The following is a 14938-nucleotide window of genomic DNA, read 5'->3' as shown; positions in this document are numbered from 1 at the left end:
CATTACTGCCATCCCAGGTATCAGTCTGGTGAATCTTCGCTGCACTCCCTCCATGGCAAGAACATCCTTCCACAGATAAGGCGACCAAAACTGCACACAATACTCAAGGTGTGGTCTCACCAAGGCCCTGTACACCTGCAGCAAGACATCTGTGCTCCTGTACTCGAATCCTCTCGCTACGAAGGCCAACATACCATTTGCCTTAACCGCCTGCTGCACCTGCATGCTCACCTGCAGCGACTGGTGCACAAGGACACCCAGGTCTCGTGGCACTTCCCCTTCTCCCACTCTATTGCCGTTCAGATAATAATCTGCCTTCCTGTTTTTGCCACCAAAGTGGATAACCTTGCATTTATCCACATTATACTGCATCTGCCCAATCACCCAACCTGTCCAAATCATACTGGAGTTTCTCGGCATCCTCCTCACAGTGCACACGCCCACCCAGCTTTGTGTCGTCTGCAAACTTGGAGATATTACATCTAGTTCCCTCGTCTAGATCATTAATATATTTTGTGAATAGCTGGGGTCCTAGCACCGATCCCTGCGGTACCCCACTAGTCACTGCCTGCCACTTGGAAAAAGACCCGTTTATTCCAACTCTTTGCTTCCTGTCTGCCAACCAGTTCTCTATCCAAGTCAGTACCTTACCCCCAGTCCTATGTGCTTTAACTTTACATGCTACTCTCTTATGCGTAATGGGCCTCCATCCTATAGAAAGAACTTGCTGATGTAATTGAAGACATAGAATGGAACGATCTCAGCAGTGGACTCCAGCTCTACCTGAAAAGGATGGACCCACCTGATGACAGGCATTAGGCTAGTGCACACATGCGCACTTCACTCTTACCTGCAATGCGATGCCACTGTCCGTCACAGAGAGACTGTTGTGGATTGACGGATGCAGAGAACTCCCCAGCTCCATTATTTAACTGCACTATAACCTAAGAGAGGAAAAGTAGAAGAGGATCAGTAACCAGTACATGGAAATCCAACCCATTACCTACACAGGCAGCAAACTGAACTGTAAACGGCTTCCTTTAAGTACATCACTTTATCATAAATGGAAGGGTAACTTTGGACTATCCATTTAACCAGACTTTGTTTTGAACTTTAAAATTAAAGTAACTTGTTATTTTAGGATATTTTGCTCCTAATGTCATTTGCATATATTTCAAACACTGGTCTATAGTTGAGCACCCTAACCCTCCAGAGCTGGAGTTAAGGCTTGGATCAACAGACAGGTCCACAGTATCTGCAAGGTCTGCTACACATAGTATGTACTGCAGGCAGGTGAGATTCAGGCTAAGGCCCCATAGCCACCCTCTCTGCTCGACTCGAGTCCTTTGCCCAGGATGACGTTGCTCGTGACAATGCTACAGCTTTCACTTCCTTCAAAAACATCCTGTAAAATTTATCTCTTCAACCATTCTTTTAGTCACCTCCCCTAATTTCTCTCCTACTTCTTGCTTGATGTAAACTGCTTCACTTGTAAAGCGCTTTGCGATGTTCAGTTCCATAAAAGGCCCTATATACATTCAGTAGTGGTCGCTCGTCGCTAGCTATTCTACACAAGTCATCCTTGGTTCCGAGGGACTGCCTAAGAAGAAGAAGAATTCTACACAAAATGTACTGAACTCTATCAGAATCTCTGTGTAGTTGCAAGTGCCCAAGAAAGTATGAAAACTTTGCACAATCCAATATAAATACGTGTACATGTGCTTGTGGTGAACCATGAACACTTCATGATGTGCATGTAATTTTGATGTTCGTTACAGACTATTAGAATATTTTGTTACAGGTCATTTAGGCATGTAAAATCCATGGCATATCATACAGGTCAGTAGAAATGTGTGTTCAGGTGATACAACAGTGCCACTTTATTTGGACAAGGAAGGTTAGATTTCCAGGTTAAAAGGTCGGATCCAAACAGATCTTCCTCTAAATCATGATTGAGCCAAAAAAAAGTCTTCATCACCCGGACTGGTACTTTAAATTTTGAAGATGTGCTCAGGTTTTTCTGAACAGTAAACTTTGTTAAATTATTCAGTCTTAAAAGGAGATCAAGTCACTCACCTTTCCATTCTCTACGTACAGACTGAAGTAATGGCTTCGTTTTCTTCCCACATGGAAAAATACACCTGACAAACTCCTGGGCCGTACTTCAAGCATCAGCTCATAGTCTTTGCCAAGAACAAAAGACTCATCTAAAAGTTTAAAAAAAAAAAAAATATTGCTGGCGACAATTAGAATAAAAAGTGGCAGCACACATGGGAAAACAAATCACCAGTGGGTCCCCCTCCTGCTCACTATCCAGTGATTCCTGCTGGAAAGGGTAATAGAATGATACGACCCATCATGCCTGTGCTGGCTCTTTGAAAGAAGTCACGTATGATCGTCGGATGAGGACAGGATGTGGGTTGGCTCTGGTGTCTCCTGCATAGAGTCATAGAGTTATACAGCACAGAAAGAGGCCCATCGCGTCCGCGCCGCCCATCAGGCCCTGTCTAATCTAATCCCATTTTCCAGCACTTGGTCTGTAGCCTTGTATGCTATGGCATTTCAAGTGCTCATCTAAATGCTTCTTGAATGTTGTGAGGGTTCCTGCCTCTACCACCCTTTCAGGCAGTGAGTTCCAGATTCCAACCACCCTCTGGGTGAAAACGTTTTTCCTCAAATCCCCTCTAAACCTCCTGCCCCTTACCTTGAATCTATGCCCTCTTGTTATTGACCCCTCTACTAAGGGAAAAAGTTCCTTTCTATCTACCCTATCTATGCCCCTCATAATTTTGTACACATCAATCAGGTCCCCCTCAGCCTTCTCTGCTCCAAGGAAAACAACCCCAGCCTGTCCAGTCTCTCTTCATAGCTGAAGCGCTCCAGCCCAGGTAACATCCTGGTGAATCTCCTCTGCACCCTCTCCAAAGCAATCACATCCTTCCTGTAGTGTGGAGACCAGAACTGCACACAGTATTCCAGCTGTGGCCTAACCAGCGTTTTGTACAGCTCCATCATAACCTCCCTGCTCTTATATTCTATGCCTCGGCTAATGAAGGCAAGTATCCCATATGCCTTTTTAACCACCTTATCCACCTGTTCTGCTGCCTTCAAGGATCTATGTACATGCACACCAAGGTCCCTCTGATCCTCTGTCTTTCCTAGGGTCTTACCATTCATTGTGTATTCCCTTGCCTTGTTAGTCCCTCCAAAATGCATCACCTCACACTTTTCAGGGTTAAATTCCATTAGCCACTATTCCGCCCATCTGACCAACCCATCTATATCGTCCTGCAGACTGAGGCTACCCTCCTCGCTATTTACTACCCCATCAATTTTCGTGTCATCTGCGAACTTACTGATCATACCTTTTACATTCACATCCAAATCATTAATGTAGACCACAAACAGTAAGGGACCCAGCACCAATCCCTGCGGTACCCCACTGGACACAGGCTTCCAGTCACAAAAACAACCTTCGACCATCACCCTCTGCCTTCTGCCATTAAGCCAGTTTTGGATCCAATGTGCCAAGGCACCCTGGATCCCATGGGCTCTTACCTTCTTGACCAGTCTCCTATGCGGGACTTTATCGAAAGCCTTGCTGAAATCCATGTATACCACATCCACTGCACTACCCTCATCCACACACCTAGTCACTCCCTCGAAAAATTCAATCCAATTAGTCAGACATGATCTTCCCTTGACAAAGCCATGCTGACTATCCCTGATTAATCCTTGCCTCTCCAAGTGGAGACTAATTCTGTCCCTCAGAATTTTTTCCAATAATTTCCTTACCACTGATGTTAGGCTCACTGGCCTGTAATTCCCTGGTTTATCCCTACTACCCTTCTTGAATAATGGTACTACGTTAGCTGTTCTCCAGTCCTCTGGCACATCCCCTGTGGCCAGAGAGGTTTTGAAAATTTGTGTCAGAGCCCCTGCAATCTCCTCCTTTGCCTCACACAGCAGCCTGGGATACATCTCGTCCGGGCCTGGGGATTTATCCACTTTTAAGCCTGCTCAAACCGCCAGTACCTCCTCCCTCTCGATGCTAATATGTTCAAGTATATCACAGTCCCCCTGCCCGATTTCTATGTCTACATCGTCCTTCTCCATAGTGAACACAGATGCAAAAAATTCATTTAAAACCCCACCTACATCATCTGTCTCCACACAGATTGCCACTTTGGTCCCTAATGGGCCCTACTCTTTCCCTAGTTATCCTCTTGCCCTTAATATACTTATAAAACACCTTAGGATTTTCCTTTATTTTGCTCGCCAGTGTTATTTCATGGCCCCTCCTCGCTCTCCTAATTTCTTTTTTAAGTATCCCCCTGCACTTTTTATACTCCTCTAGGGCTTCCTCTGTCTTTAGTCCTTTGTATCTGCCAAAAGCCCTCCTTTTTTTCCTAATCCATTCTCGTATATCCCTTGACATCCAAGGTTCCCTGGGCTTGTTGGTCCCACCCTTGACCGTTGTACTCTCTCAATTTCCTTTCTGAAAGACTCCCATTGCTCCGATGTGGATTTTCCTACAAGTAGCTGATCCCAGTTCACTTTGGCCAGCTCCTGCCTTATCATATTAAAATCGGCCTTCCCCCAATTTAGAACCTTTATTTCCGGTCCATCTCTGTCCTTTTCCATGACTACCTTAAATCTCACCGAATTATGGTCACTGTCACCAAAGTGCTCACCTACTAACACTTCTACCACTTGCCCAGCCACATTCTCTAGAATTAGGTCCAGTACCGCCCCCTCTCTTGTAGGACTTTCTACATGCTGGCTCAAAAAGCTCTCCTGGATGCACTTTAAGAATTCTGCACCCTCTAAGCCTTTCACACTCTGACTATCCCAGTTAATATTGGGGAAGTTGAAATCCCCCACTATTATTACCCTATTATTTGCACAGTTCTCTGAGATTTGCCTACATATCTGTTCCTCTATCTCCCCCTGACTGTTTGGGGGCCTATAGTACACTCCCAGCAAAGTGCTTGCCCCCTTTTTGTTTTTAAGTTCTACCCATATGGCCTCATTAGAGGAACCTGTTAATATATCATCCCTCCTTACAGCAGTAATTGGCTCCTTAATTAATATTGCGACACCCCCTCCTCTTTTACCACCCCCCTCTATATTCTATACCCCGGAATATTGAGCTGCCAGTCTTGCCCCTCCCTCAACCGTGTCTCCGTGATAGCAACTATATCATACTCCCATGTGTTCATCAACACCTTCAGTTCATCCACCTTATTCGCAAGACTCCTTGCATTAAAATAAATGCAGTTGATACACTCACTGTCTTCCCTCGGAAGTTAGTAACAGTGACTTGGGCGAGATATCAAAAGCCCTTAGAACTGTGGCCAGCAGGATGGCACTGTTCTCAGGAACCGGGGGGGGGGGGGGGGAGAAAATTGGCAATAGAAAGACCAGTGTATAATGAGATCTGAAGCATGACGTCGTGGTTTATCAAGGGAAAGACGGCAAAAAAAAAGGAACCTGTAATTCAGATATAAAATTGGAAACGCGTTGGTAATAATTTAAAAATGCAAATTTTTAGAATAAATAAATAGTGGTGGGCTGATCTCAATTGAGATGAAAGTAGAAATGTAAGTACAGTATTTCAGTTTTAATACCTATAATTACATAGCCTCCTGCAGCGGAAAAAAATGTTCCTGTTTCGAGACTGCCCTCAAAACATGGCGTTACATCGTAAGTGCGTGACGGAGGTTCCATAGCTTTTCCATCTAGTTGGAAGTTTCGGATACAACCATTAAACCGAGAAGCAGAAGCACCCTGTACAAAGAAGCAATAAAGAGACTTAACTTTAGTCAATGATCAAAATATAACACTAATAGTCACGTCTACACTGAATACAATCTCTTCAAGTGGGCTAGGCTGCTTCCAGTCGATCCCGAGCTGATGCTGAGTTAGCCAATTTCAGTGGGTATAGTGATTGGGGCACGACAACTGGCCCCTTGGGTTAGGAAGGGGTAAAGAGGTGGTCGCTGTCTGGTGCTCACCGCTGGGTGAGGACCCATCCTTTGATGTTGAAAAGCCTGCCAACACTCGCCGCCTCGGCTCCTGTGAAGAATGGCTACTTGGGCAAGATGGTGGAGGTCAAACGGCCCCCTGGAGCTCTGCCCCAGCAAAGAGTCAGCACCTTCGACAACCTGCATTCATTTAAAACCTTTAGCATGACAAAACATCCCATATCCTTCACATTTATTTGTCAGGATAAAAAGGAGGGAAGGGGGAAAAAATTGGATCACTAGGCCAATCCTTTCTATTCGAACCATCACATTCATAGAGAGATTTTATAATCGGCTATAATGCTTGCACAGAACAGATGTGGAGGAAAACGGAAAATAGGGTGAACAGGCCTTGAGGGCATTTTGTGCCCACTTCACGATTTTGCTGCCGGCTGCATTCTGTGCGCTACACTGCCGGTGCACATTATGTGCCACAGCCTAATTAAGGCCCCAGAATGCATGCCAAATTCTTGAACTGAATACCTGGCACAATTTCCTCATTTTTGCACTGGATTGCGTTTTTTGCCTTCAAAGCTCATATTGAATGGGGGGGCAAGGGAAGCTCCACATGTGGACTTGGACAGACCAAGGTCCAAAAAGATAAGGATCCGAGGTTCACTGGCCATGTCCCTCTGAAGGGGCTGCGCCAGCCTGGTCTTCCACTGCTGCCCCAGGGACCCTTTCCTGATGGTCCACGAGGTGGGTGGAATCAACCGATGGCAGGGAAATGGGGTAGCTTGCTGGGCCCCGTCTACCCATTGTAATTAACAGGCTGTCGTGACTGGGGTGGGAACACAACAGTAGGTCTGAGCACCTAATATTCTTTTGTTTCCCGCCGCTATCCTGCCTGAACTCAGATGGGATAATGGATGAAAATCCAGCCAAAGGATTTCGAAAGTTAAATTTGCAATTAAGCCGAACTGCGCTTTTTACCTGAGCAATCCTTTTTGCTTTTCCTGTTGGCACTGCACCCACGTAGAATGGAGCTCTGACATCTAAGGAAGCTGTGGCCGAGATAGTGCTGGTTTGTGCTCGCAGACCATCTATCACCAACTGCCCTTGGTTCTTGTCTCTACTGAAAAATATCTAGAAATGATACAAGTTACAGTTACAGGCAAATTCTGATGCAATGAAACGCAAGTTATTACAAACTTATTCAGTTTGAAACCTATCCAGTTACGTTTGCTCAGACATATGCAAATCTCTTCATGTATAGCTAGTATATGCCTGATTATGATTTGAGTAAATGCACAGCTCCCCAGCCAAACACATAGGCCTACACACAATTTTGGCAGTGCTTTGAATGTGGGTACAGTAGCAGAGTGGTTATGTTACTGGACGAGTAATGCAGGGGCCTGGACGAATGATCCAGAGACAGCAGTTCAAATCGGCAGCTGGGGAATTTAAATTCAGTTAATTAAATAAACCTGGAATAAAAAGCTAGTATCAGTAACGGTGACCATGAAACTACCGGATTGTCGTAAAAACCCATCGGGTTCACTAATGCCCTTTAGGGAAAGAAATCTGCTGTCCTTACCCGGTCTGGCCTCTATGTGACTCCAGACCCACAACATTGATGTGGTTGACTTTTAACTGCCCTCTGTCATTCAGTTGTATTCAAGGTGGCGGCTCACCACCACCTTCTCGAGGGGTAATAAATGCTTGCCTCGCCAGCAACATCCACATTCCGTCAATGAATTAAAAAAAATGTGGGGTATGGGAGCGCACTCCTGCTCCTCCCGGCTCCACATTCGGGTACGTATACTTTAAATACTTACTTTGTTGGTTGCGGCCTAGTTTTTCCCGAGTGCCGCTGGTACTGCACGCTGACCTTTCGGCCTTTACCAATATGGCTGGCGGTGTGCATCCGACTCGTAATGAGCGTGCGCCATATTGGAGGCCGTTTAGTGCCCGATAAAACGGGCGCTGCGCGGCTGAATTTCTAGGTCACAGAAGACTGTTTTTCCTCAATGCCATGTGACTTGGAACTGAATGCAGAGTATGAAGATTAGGAAACCCAATAACTTGTCTCAGTCTTTCATTTCCTGGTTCCAGCACACATCTGAATAACATTCCTGTTCTTTAAATAAGGACAGGTTTGTCCTTCAAGCATTGCTGCTTAACAAATAAAATATGTGTGATCAGTCATTAAAAAAAAATTAGAAAGTTGAAGTACAACTCTAAGCATTTTTATGTAGGTCTCCAATCATCTTCGATTCATTTATTATGTTGTAAATCTCCCCATTTTCAAAGCTATTCCTTCTCACTGTTGTAGGCTCTTTTCCCAATAGAAAGCCATTTCCATCTGTGAGGGATGCCAACGTGAGCTGCTTGCAAGCCTCTGCCAACCTGGTACTTGAACTCGTTACTAAGGAGCTGAGAGTGCAGCCCAGGTGTTACCCCCCATAATTCTAGATCCCAGTGGATTGAAGCCCGGTCTCTGCTGGCTGGCTGGTTGGCCATGATGACACAGACAGGATTGGAAACCGTGGATTGAGTCGGCACCTTAATGTTCTGCCGTGCCGTGTAGATTTTATTTCAGGAACACCGTTTAATTTAGACTTCATTCATGAATTTGCTCAAGTCTGGATTTTGCACGACAAATCGGTGTTTAGAAGGAAAATGATAACAGTTTGGCTTGTAATGGGAATTTCTAAACACAGTCACTTTCAACTTCCATTTCTTAACGTCCTGTCCAGATTTAACACAAGGAGGCTTCAATTTTGCTAGATCAAATGCTAAATGCTTCCACGCTCGTAATCAGCTCTCATCTACCAATGTGTTACGAATGAGTCAAACACTAATGCTGAAACCAGATTAAACAATGCTCTATATGACACCCAAGTATATTCAATGTTACATAATCTCAGAGGAATCCTATTAAAATAATAGCCTATTTTCCAAAATAAATCTTAAAAATAAAGCCAGGGTATTGTTATAATGTGATTTCAAATATGAAAGGAAGTTTTAAGAACATAAGAAATAGGAGCAGGAATAGGCCATTCGGCCCCTCGAGCCTGCTCCGCCATTCAATAAGATCATGGCTGATCTGATCTTGGCCTCAACTCCACTTTCCCGCCCGCGCCCCATAACCCTCGACTCCCCTGCAGTTCAAATATCTGTCTATCTCGGCCTTGAATATATTCACTGACTCAGCCTCCACAGCTCTCTGAGGTAGAGAATTCCAAAGATTCACGACCCTCAGAAGAAATTCCTCCTCATCTCTGTCTTAAATGGACGACCCATTATTCTGAACATTTTTAAATTCCTTCAATTAATTCAAGCCATTCTTTCTTGTACTGAACAAAAATCCAAATGGAAGATTGAAGTGATTGTAATCTGTGAAGTAATTCTAATCTGCATCAAGGGTAGAAAAGTGTTTCAATAACTAAAAATCGAAAAGTAAGATACAGTATTGTGAGTAGAAATTATTTCAAGGCCCGATACTCTGTGTTTGCAATACTTACTGTGTGCCACTTTCCATCATTATACTTTTCTTTACTTGCAATTCTCAATTTCTTCCTTTTGATATCAAACATGAAGACAAAACGGCCTCTGGCAATCAAGAGAGCCATGAAGGAGGTTTCCAGTTCATTGGATACATAGAAAAGCATCCCATGGGATGAATTACAGCGAACTTCCATGGAGAAACTAGACCTGGAGAACCAACATTAAAGAAAATAGCATCAATGCCCTCTCACATTCACAAAGACACATTAAGATTAGGACAGTTCTCCTGAACGAGACAATACCACTTGTTTGTACAAGCATTCTCTTATGTCAGGAGCGTCCAAGCTTTTCTTTAAAGTTTATTTTCATGTTCTCATTAATTTGCACCTATCTCAAGTTGCTAATATCAGTAGAGGGTGTTCTGCTTGAGCATTTATCCACCAATGAGACAACAGCTCTAAAAATACCCCTTTCCAGACTTCTAGACCAACAGAATAATAGATACAAGTTCACACGTGACTGAGTTGCCTGGGCTCTGGAGGCCGGATTGGCAGGAGGGGAACATGTGACCCTAGGGCTGCAGATTGGATACCCTGGTCTTGTATTATCCAGTGAATCAGTAATGGATTAGGAAGGCATGAAGAACAGAAGACTAAATTATATTCTTGAGAGGTCCAAGTACTCTAAAGTGGATAAAGGAAGCTTCTATTAACACAGAAGTCTATAGAGTAGAGATGTACTGAGTAACCAGGTAGCTCTGATGTTTTATAATTAACCCTCCCCTGTAAGAATGTGCACTGTTGAGAACTCATTCCCTCTCCACTTTGCACTCAACATCAACCACTCAAATGCCCGACTCATAATTCCATCCATCGAAGGATGATCATTTCTTCAGGAAATTCTTTACCATCTTAGAAGTGACTATATAGCTCAGAAATGAGCAATGCAAATACGAATTTGACAGCTTAAATTTAATGACCAAAGTCACTCAATAAGAAGGCAGCGGAGAGTATTGGAAGACCTTACCTCACACGGAAGGAATCTGGGATACTGTCATATTCCAAGCGGCTGAGATGGGAGCCCCTGAAGTAATGAGCATTGCTGACTGTCGCTGGCTGCTTTGGCAACCGGCAACTTTCTGACGTTTGCGGTTTGCTCTCAAGCTTGGTTATAGCCTTCAAAACAGAAGAAAACTTGCAATATGTACCAAACACACGGCTCTCTCTCAGACATTAAGAAAACAAGCACCATTCTTCAAAAACAAAGGAGCTCAACAATAATACATCAAAAAAAATACAAAATGTATGCATTTCCCCAGAGGAAAGAAGGGGACACCAGTTGCAGTTGGAGTGGAGGAAACTAGGAATTTTTACTGAATTTTGCTGTGGAAAGTTAAAATGATTTAACCACATAGACATCATCTGCGAATGTAGTGGACTGGCATGATGACCAATGTTCCCTGTAATTTTATTTTGGTGCCCTGGCCATTTAAAATATCGTGCATGCGCGGTCTTTGTATTGAAAAGCCAGCAAGCCGGCTGCGCGGGTTCCCTGGAGCGCTCCAGCGTGGCCATGCAGCTTACAGGGAGTATTGTTGATGACATGCGAGAGTTTGACTTCAGTCTCATTTTACCTGTCTGGATTTCTCCTTTTTGTGTGAGCGGATCTGCTGGGGTGGCTTTTCCCTGGGGCAGCTGTTCAGCTCCGTTCCCACCATGACTTTATGCTTCTGGAGATCTACAATTGATTGCTGTCTTGAATCCTTACTGTATGAGAAAAGGAGTGGGGGGGGAAAAAATACTCAGAGCATCCTTTTGTTGTAGATACAGTGTACAATAGCAGCAAAAATATTTCCAAATCATAGAACGGTACAGTACCGAAGGAGGCCATTTGGCCCACCGTGCCTGTGCTGGCTCTTTGAAAGAACTCTCCAATTAGTCCCTCTCCCCTGCCGTACAAAAATTGAAATGCTCAAACTGCCATATTGGACTCCAGGCCTCCGAATTACTCGTCCAGTAACATAACCACTACACTACAGTACCCAACACTAAATTATTGGTCCTCCAAGTCCTGTGACAGGATATACCAGATCTATCGCTTATCCTGATGTTTAACAGAACCACTGCACAACACATCAGCAGCAGCTTTTCAGATACAACTGAATTTCCTGTATTGTGTGCAGTTTATTGCACTCCAACTATGCACTAGTACAAAACCAACACAACCACTGTCTCCACCATATAAAGGCATCTGGTTTGTTGCACCATAACCACTATCCTCACTGCATAAATTCACAACCACAACATCAGAGAATCATACAGCACAGAAAGAGGCCATTCGGCCTATCGTTCCCGCGCCAGCTCTTTGGTAGAGCTATCCAATTACAGGAGACTTTGGTTTATCCGGAGGTTGTATGTCCGGAAACCTCAATCTACCGGCAGAAATCAGGAGCCGTTTTGTTAGGTTTTTTTTCTTCTCGTGGCTTTTTTTTCAACAGTCAGTCTCTGGAAAGTCTCTCTGAAGCTGTTGCTAAGCTACAGAGACGCTTACAAGGTACGGGCCGACTGTTTAGAAGCTGTTGCTAAGCAACAGTGTTTGTTGTCAAATACGGAGATGAAAACCTCCGTATGCTTCAACATTAATGCTGGTATGTTCGGCAGTTTTGATAGATCGGCAACAGCTCGGTCCCGTCGGTGCCGGATATAACAACGTTTCCTGTAATCCCACGCCCCTGCTCTTTCCCCCATAGCCCTGTAAATGATTTCCCTTCAAGTATTTCTCTTTTGAATGTTACTATTGAATCTGCCTCCACCACCCTTTCAGGCAGCGCATTCCCGATCACAACAACTCGCTCTGTAAAAAACAAATGTTTCCTCGTGTCTCCTCTGGTTCTTTTGCCAATCACCTTAAATCTGTGTCCTCTGGTTATTGATCCTCCACCCACTAGAAACAGTTTCTCCTGATTTACTCTATCAAAGCCATACATGATTTTGAACACCTCTATCAAATCTCCACTTAACCTTCTCTGCTCTAAGGAGAACAACCCCAGCTTCTCCAGTCTCTCCACGTAACTGATGTCCCTCATCCCTGGTACCCTTCTAGTAAATTTCTTCTTCATCATCTCTAAGGCGTTAACATCAATGTTTCCCCTAATTTTTTTTGGGTGCGCGGTCCCTTTAAGGGGCTGTGCGGCCCAACGTTTCGTGCATGCAGGAGTTAAAATGCGCCGGCCTGAAGTTAAGTTGGCGAGTTCGTTTTGCACTCGTCCCAACCCCTGCCTCCTCGAAACCCACTCTGGATTAAAACCAACCCCATAACGTGCAAGTAACAGGATGGTAGTGTTTCAAAAAAATTTTTAGCATGGTTTTGTAATGAAATTAATATAAGTCTCGCCAACATTTGCAAATCGAAGAATCAACGGGCCAATAATTTCAGAATAACATTAAGGTTATATCAAGCATCAAATAATATTTAAGTAATGCATGGAATAAAATCTTGTGCAAATCTGTGTAAATGGTATTTGTGTAAATTTGTTTATTAAAAGTCAGAGATGCAGGCTGTATCCAAGCTCCAGTTATTCAAAGTAGAAATCAGCAGTATCGCAATCAATGTTCCCTGTAATTTCTTTTCGGGCTACGTGGCCCCTTTAAGGAGCTGCCTGGCCCATTCAAAATACAGTGCAGGCGAAGTTTTTCTATTGAAAAAACTGGCAAGCCAGCTGCGCGGCCGCACAGCTTACAGGGAACATTGGCCGCAACCAACTGAGCACACAGCCTCCCAACTTGTTAAGACTTCTGTGAATCCTATAGGTTCTCAGAACTCACCTGTAAATGAAAACGTTGCTGATACAGCCAGTCAGGTTGGCACCTAGATCGGCTTTCGGCACACCGCCAAGATAAACCTGCCCCTCCTCAATCCCCCTGGATTGGCGTCGTTTTCTCTTGGATATTTTTGATTGCCGCTTTTCCTTATCATCAATGTTCATTTTAATCCTTCGGGAGGGAAGCAAAATGGTAAATTTGTGCTAAGTTTCTAATTACAACAGTGACTTCACTTCAAAAAGTACTTCATTGGCTGTAGAGCGCTTTGGGACCTCCTGAGGTTGTGAAAGGCGCTATAGAAATGCAAGGCTTTCTTTCTTTTAAGTAGACCAGAAAATGGTGAAAGTTTGAGCGGTTGATGATAATCACCTTGAGGTCCAGGTTCGAATCGAACCAGGATTAAGTTTCTGGAGTCTGCTGGCAATTATATATGTAAAAAGTCACACAACACCAGGTTATAGTCCAACAGCTTTATTTGAAATCACAAGCTTTCGGAGCGCTGCTCCTTCTTCAGGTGAAGTGGAGAAATGCATAAAGACACAGCTTATATAGTCAGAGAATCATGTCAGCTGTGTCTTTATGCATTTCTCCACTTCACCTGAAGAAGGAGCAGCGCTCCGAAAGCTTGTGATTTCAAATAAAGCTGTTGGACTATAACCTGGTGTTGTGTGACTTTTTACATTTGTCCACCCCAGTCCAACTCCGGCATCTCCACACCGTGGCAGTTATATAGGGAGACTACCGGAGTCACTGAGGAGCGGCAACAGCCTGTTCATATCGCAATACATCAGATACAAAGAATGGAATGTTATTTGTGATGTAACAACAACAACTTGTATTTATATAGCGCCTTTAACCTAGTAAACCATCCCAAAGCACTTCACCAAAGCATTGTAAAACAAAATTTGACACCGAGCCACATAAGGAGATATTAGGGCAGGTGAGTGGTAGGCTTTAAGGAGCGTTCCATTTTTCTGTACTAATGCCCATCACCTTAAAGAGCACAAAAAGACGTAATGATAAAAATATAATACACAAGGAACTTCAACATCGAATGCCTCCTGTGAAAGGAGTATTAGAAAGAACCTCCCAACACTACAGCACGTGCAAAACGAAGGTTAGAAATGTGTTGGCTGAACATGTCTGGGCTGTGACATTTTTGATTACTCCCATGCAATAATGACTCTACATTAGAATTTCCTCTTTTTGGATGCTGCTGTGTATTTTTAGAAATGTTCTGTTTTTATTTCTTTTACCTTCAGTTGATCTTTAGAAGTTGTGAAAACCAAAGAACTTACTGTCCATTTCTGATGTAGAAGGAGATATAGTGCGGGCTCCCATCTGTATATTGAATTTGACTTTTAACTTCAGTATTAAGCACCTTAAGTGCCACTAATCCTTGCTTCAGAGAGACTTGACAGTTTCCTTCCTAACAAAGCAAAGCAATAAAACATTTAAGTTCACCAAGAGAGTGACAACAGTCGTATTTAACAAAACTCTAGTGATGAAAGAACCCGAGTTCACACTGGGGTTTCATATATTTTGTAACTTTTCATGTATTTAAACCACAAGTGGTGGCACATTAGTGTCGCTCTAACCTAAATGTGTTGCAAGGCCCGATTCTGGACCAGCTGGGACTCA

General features: G+C 43.8%; 1 protein-coding gene across 1 annotated transcript in view; it reads right to left on the bottom strand.

Annotated features, from left to right (window-relative positions):
* lama5 (laminin, alpha 5) overlaps positions 1-14938 on the bottom strand; it is a 319972-nt gene that overhangs the window by 2818 nt on the left and 302216 nt on the right. The window contains exons 70-78 of the mRNA XM_086005633.1: positions 14596-14726; positions 13301-13468; positions 11110-11242; positions 10503-10651; positions 9494-9683; positions 6960-7112; positions 5631-5790; positions 2077-2207; positions 851-944 (exon numbers count right to left, since the gene is read on the bottom strand). Of these exons, the coding sequence (XP_085861759.1) occupies positions 851-944; positions 2077-2207; positions 5631-5790; positions 6960-7112; positions 9494-9683; positions 10503-10651; positions 11110-11242; positions 13301-13468; positions 14596-14726 (1309 nt within the window). The remainder of the gene's footprint in view (positions 1-850; positions 945-2076; positions 2208-5630; positions 5791-6959; positions 7113-9493; positions 9684-10502; positions 10652-11109; positions 11243-13300; positions 13469-14595; positions 14727-14938) is intronic.

The sequence above is a fragment of the Somniosus microcephalus genome, chromosome 13, assembly GCF_052327205.1.
Source record: "Somniosus microcephalus isolate GS21.2 chromosome 13, FLI_Smic_1.0, whole genome shotgun sequence".
Taxonomy (NCBI): domain Eukaryota; kingdom Metazoa; phylum Chordata; class Chondrichthyes; order Squaliformes; family Somniosidae; genus Somniosus; species Somniosus microcephalus.
The sequence above is the reverse complement of the archived record's forward strand: the minus strand, read 5'-3'. Positions and strand labels throughout refer to the sequence as shown.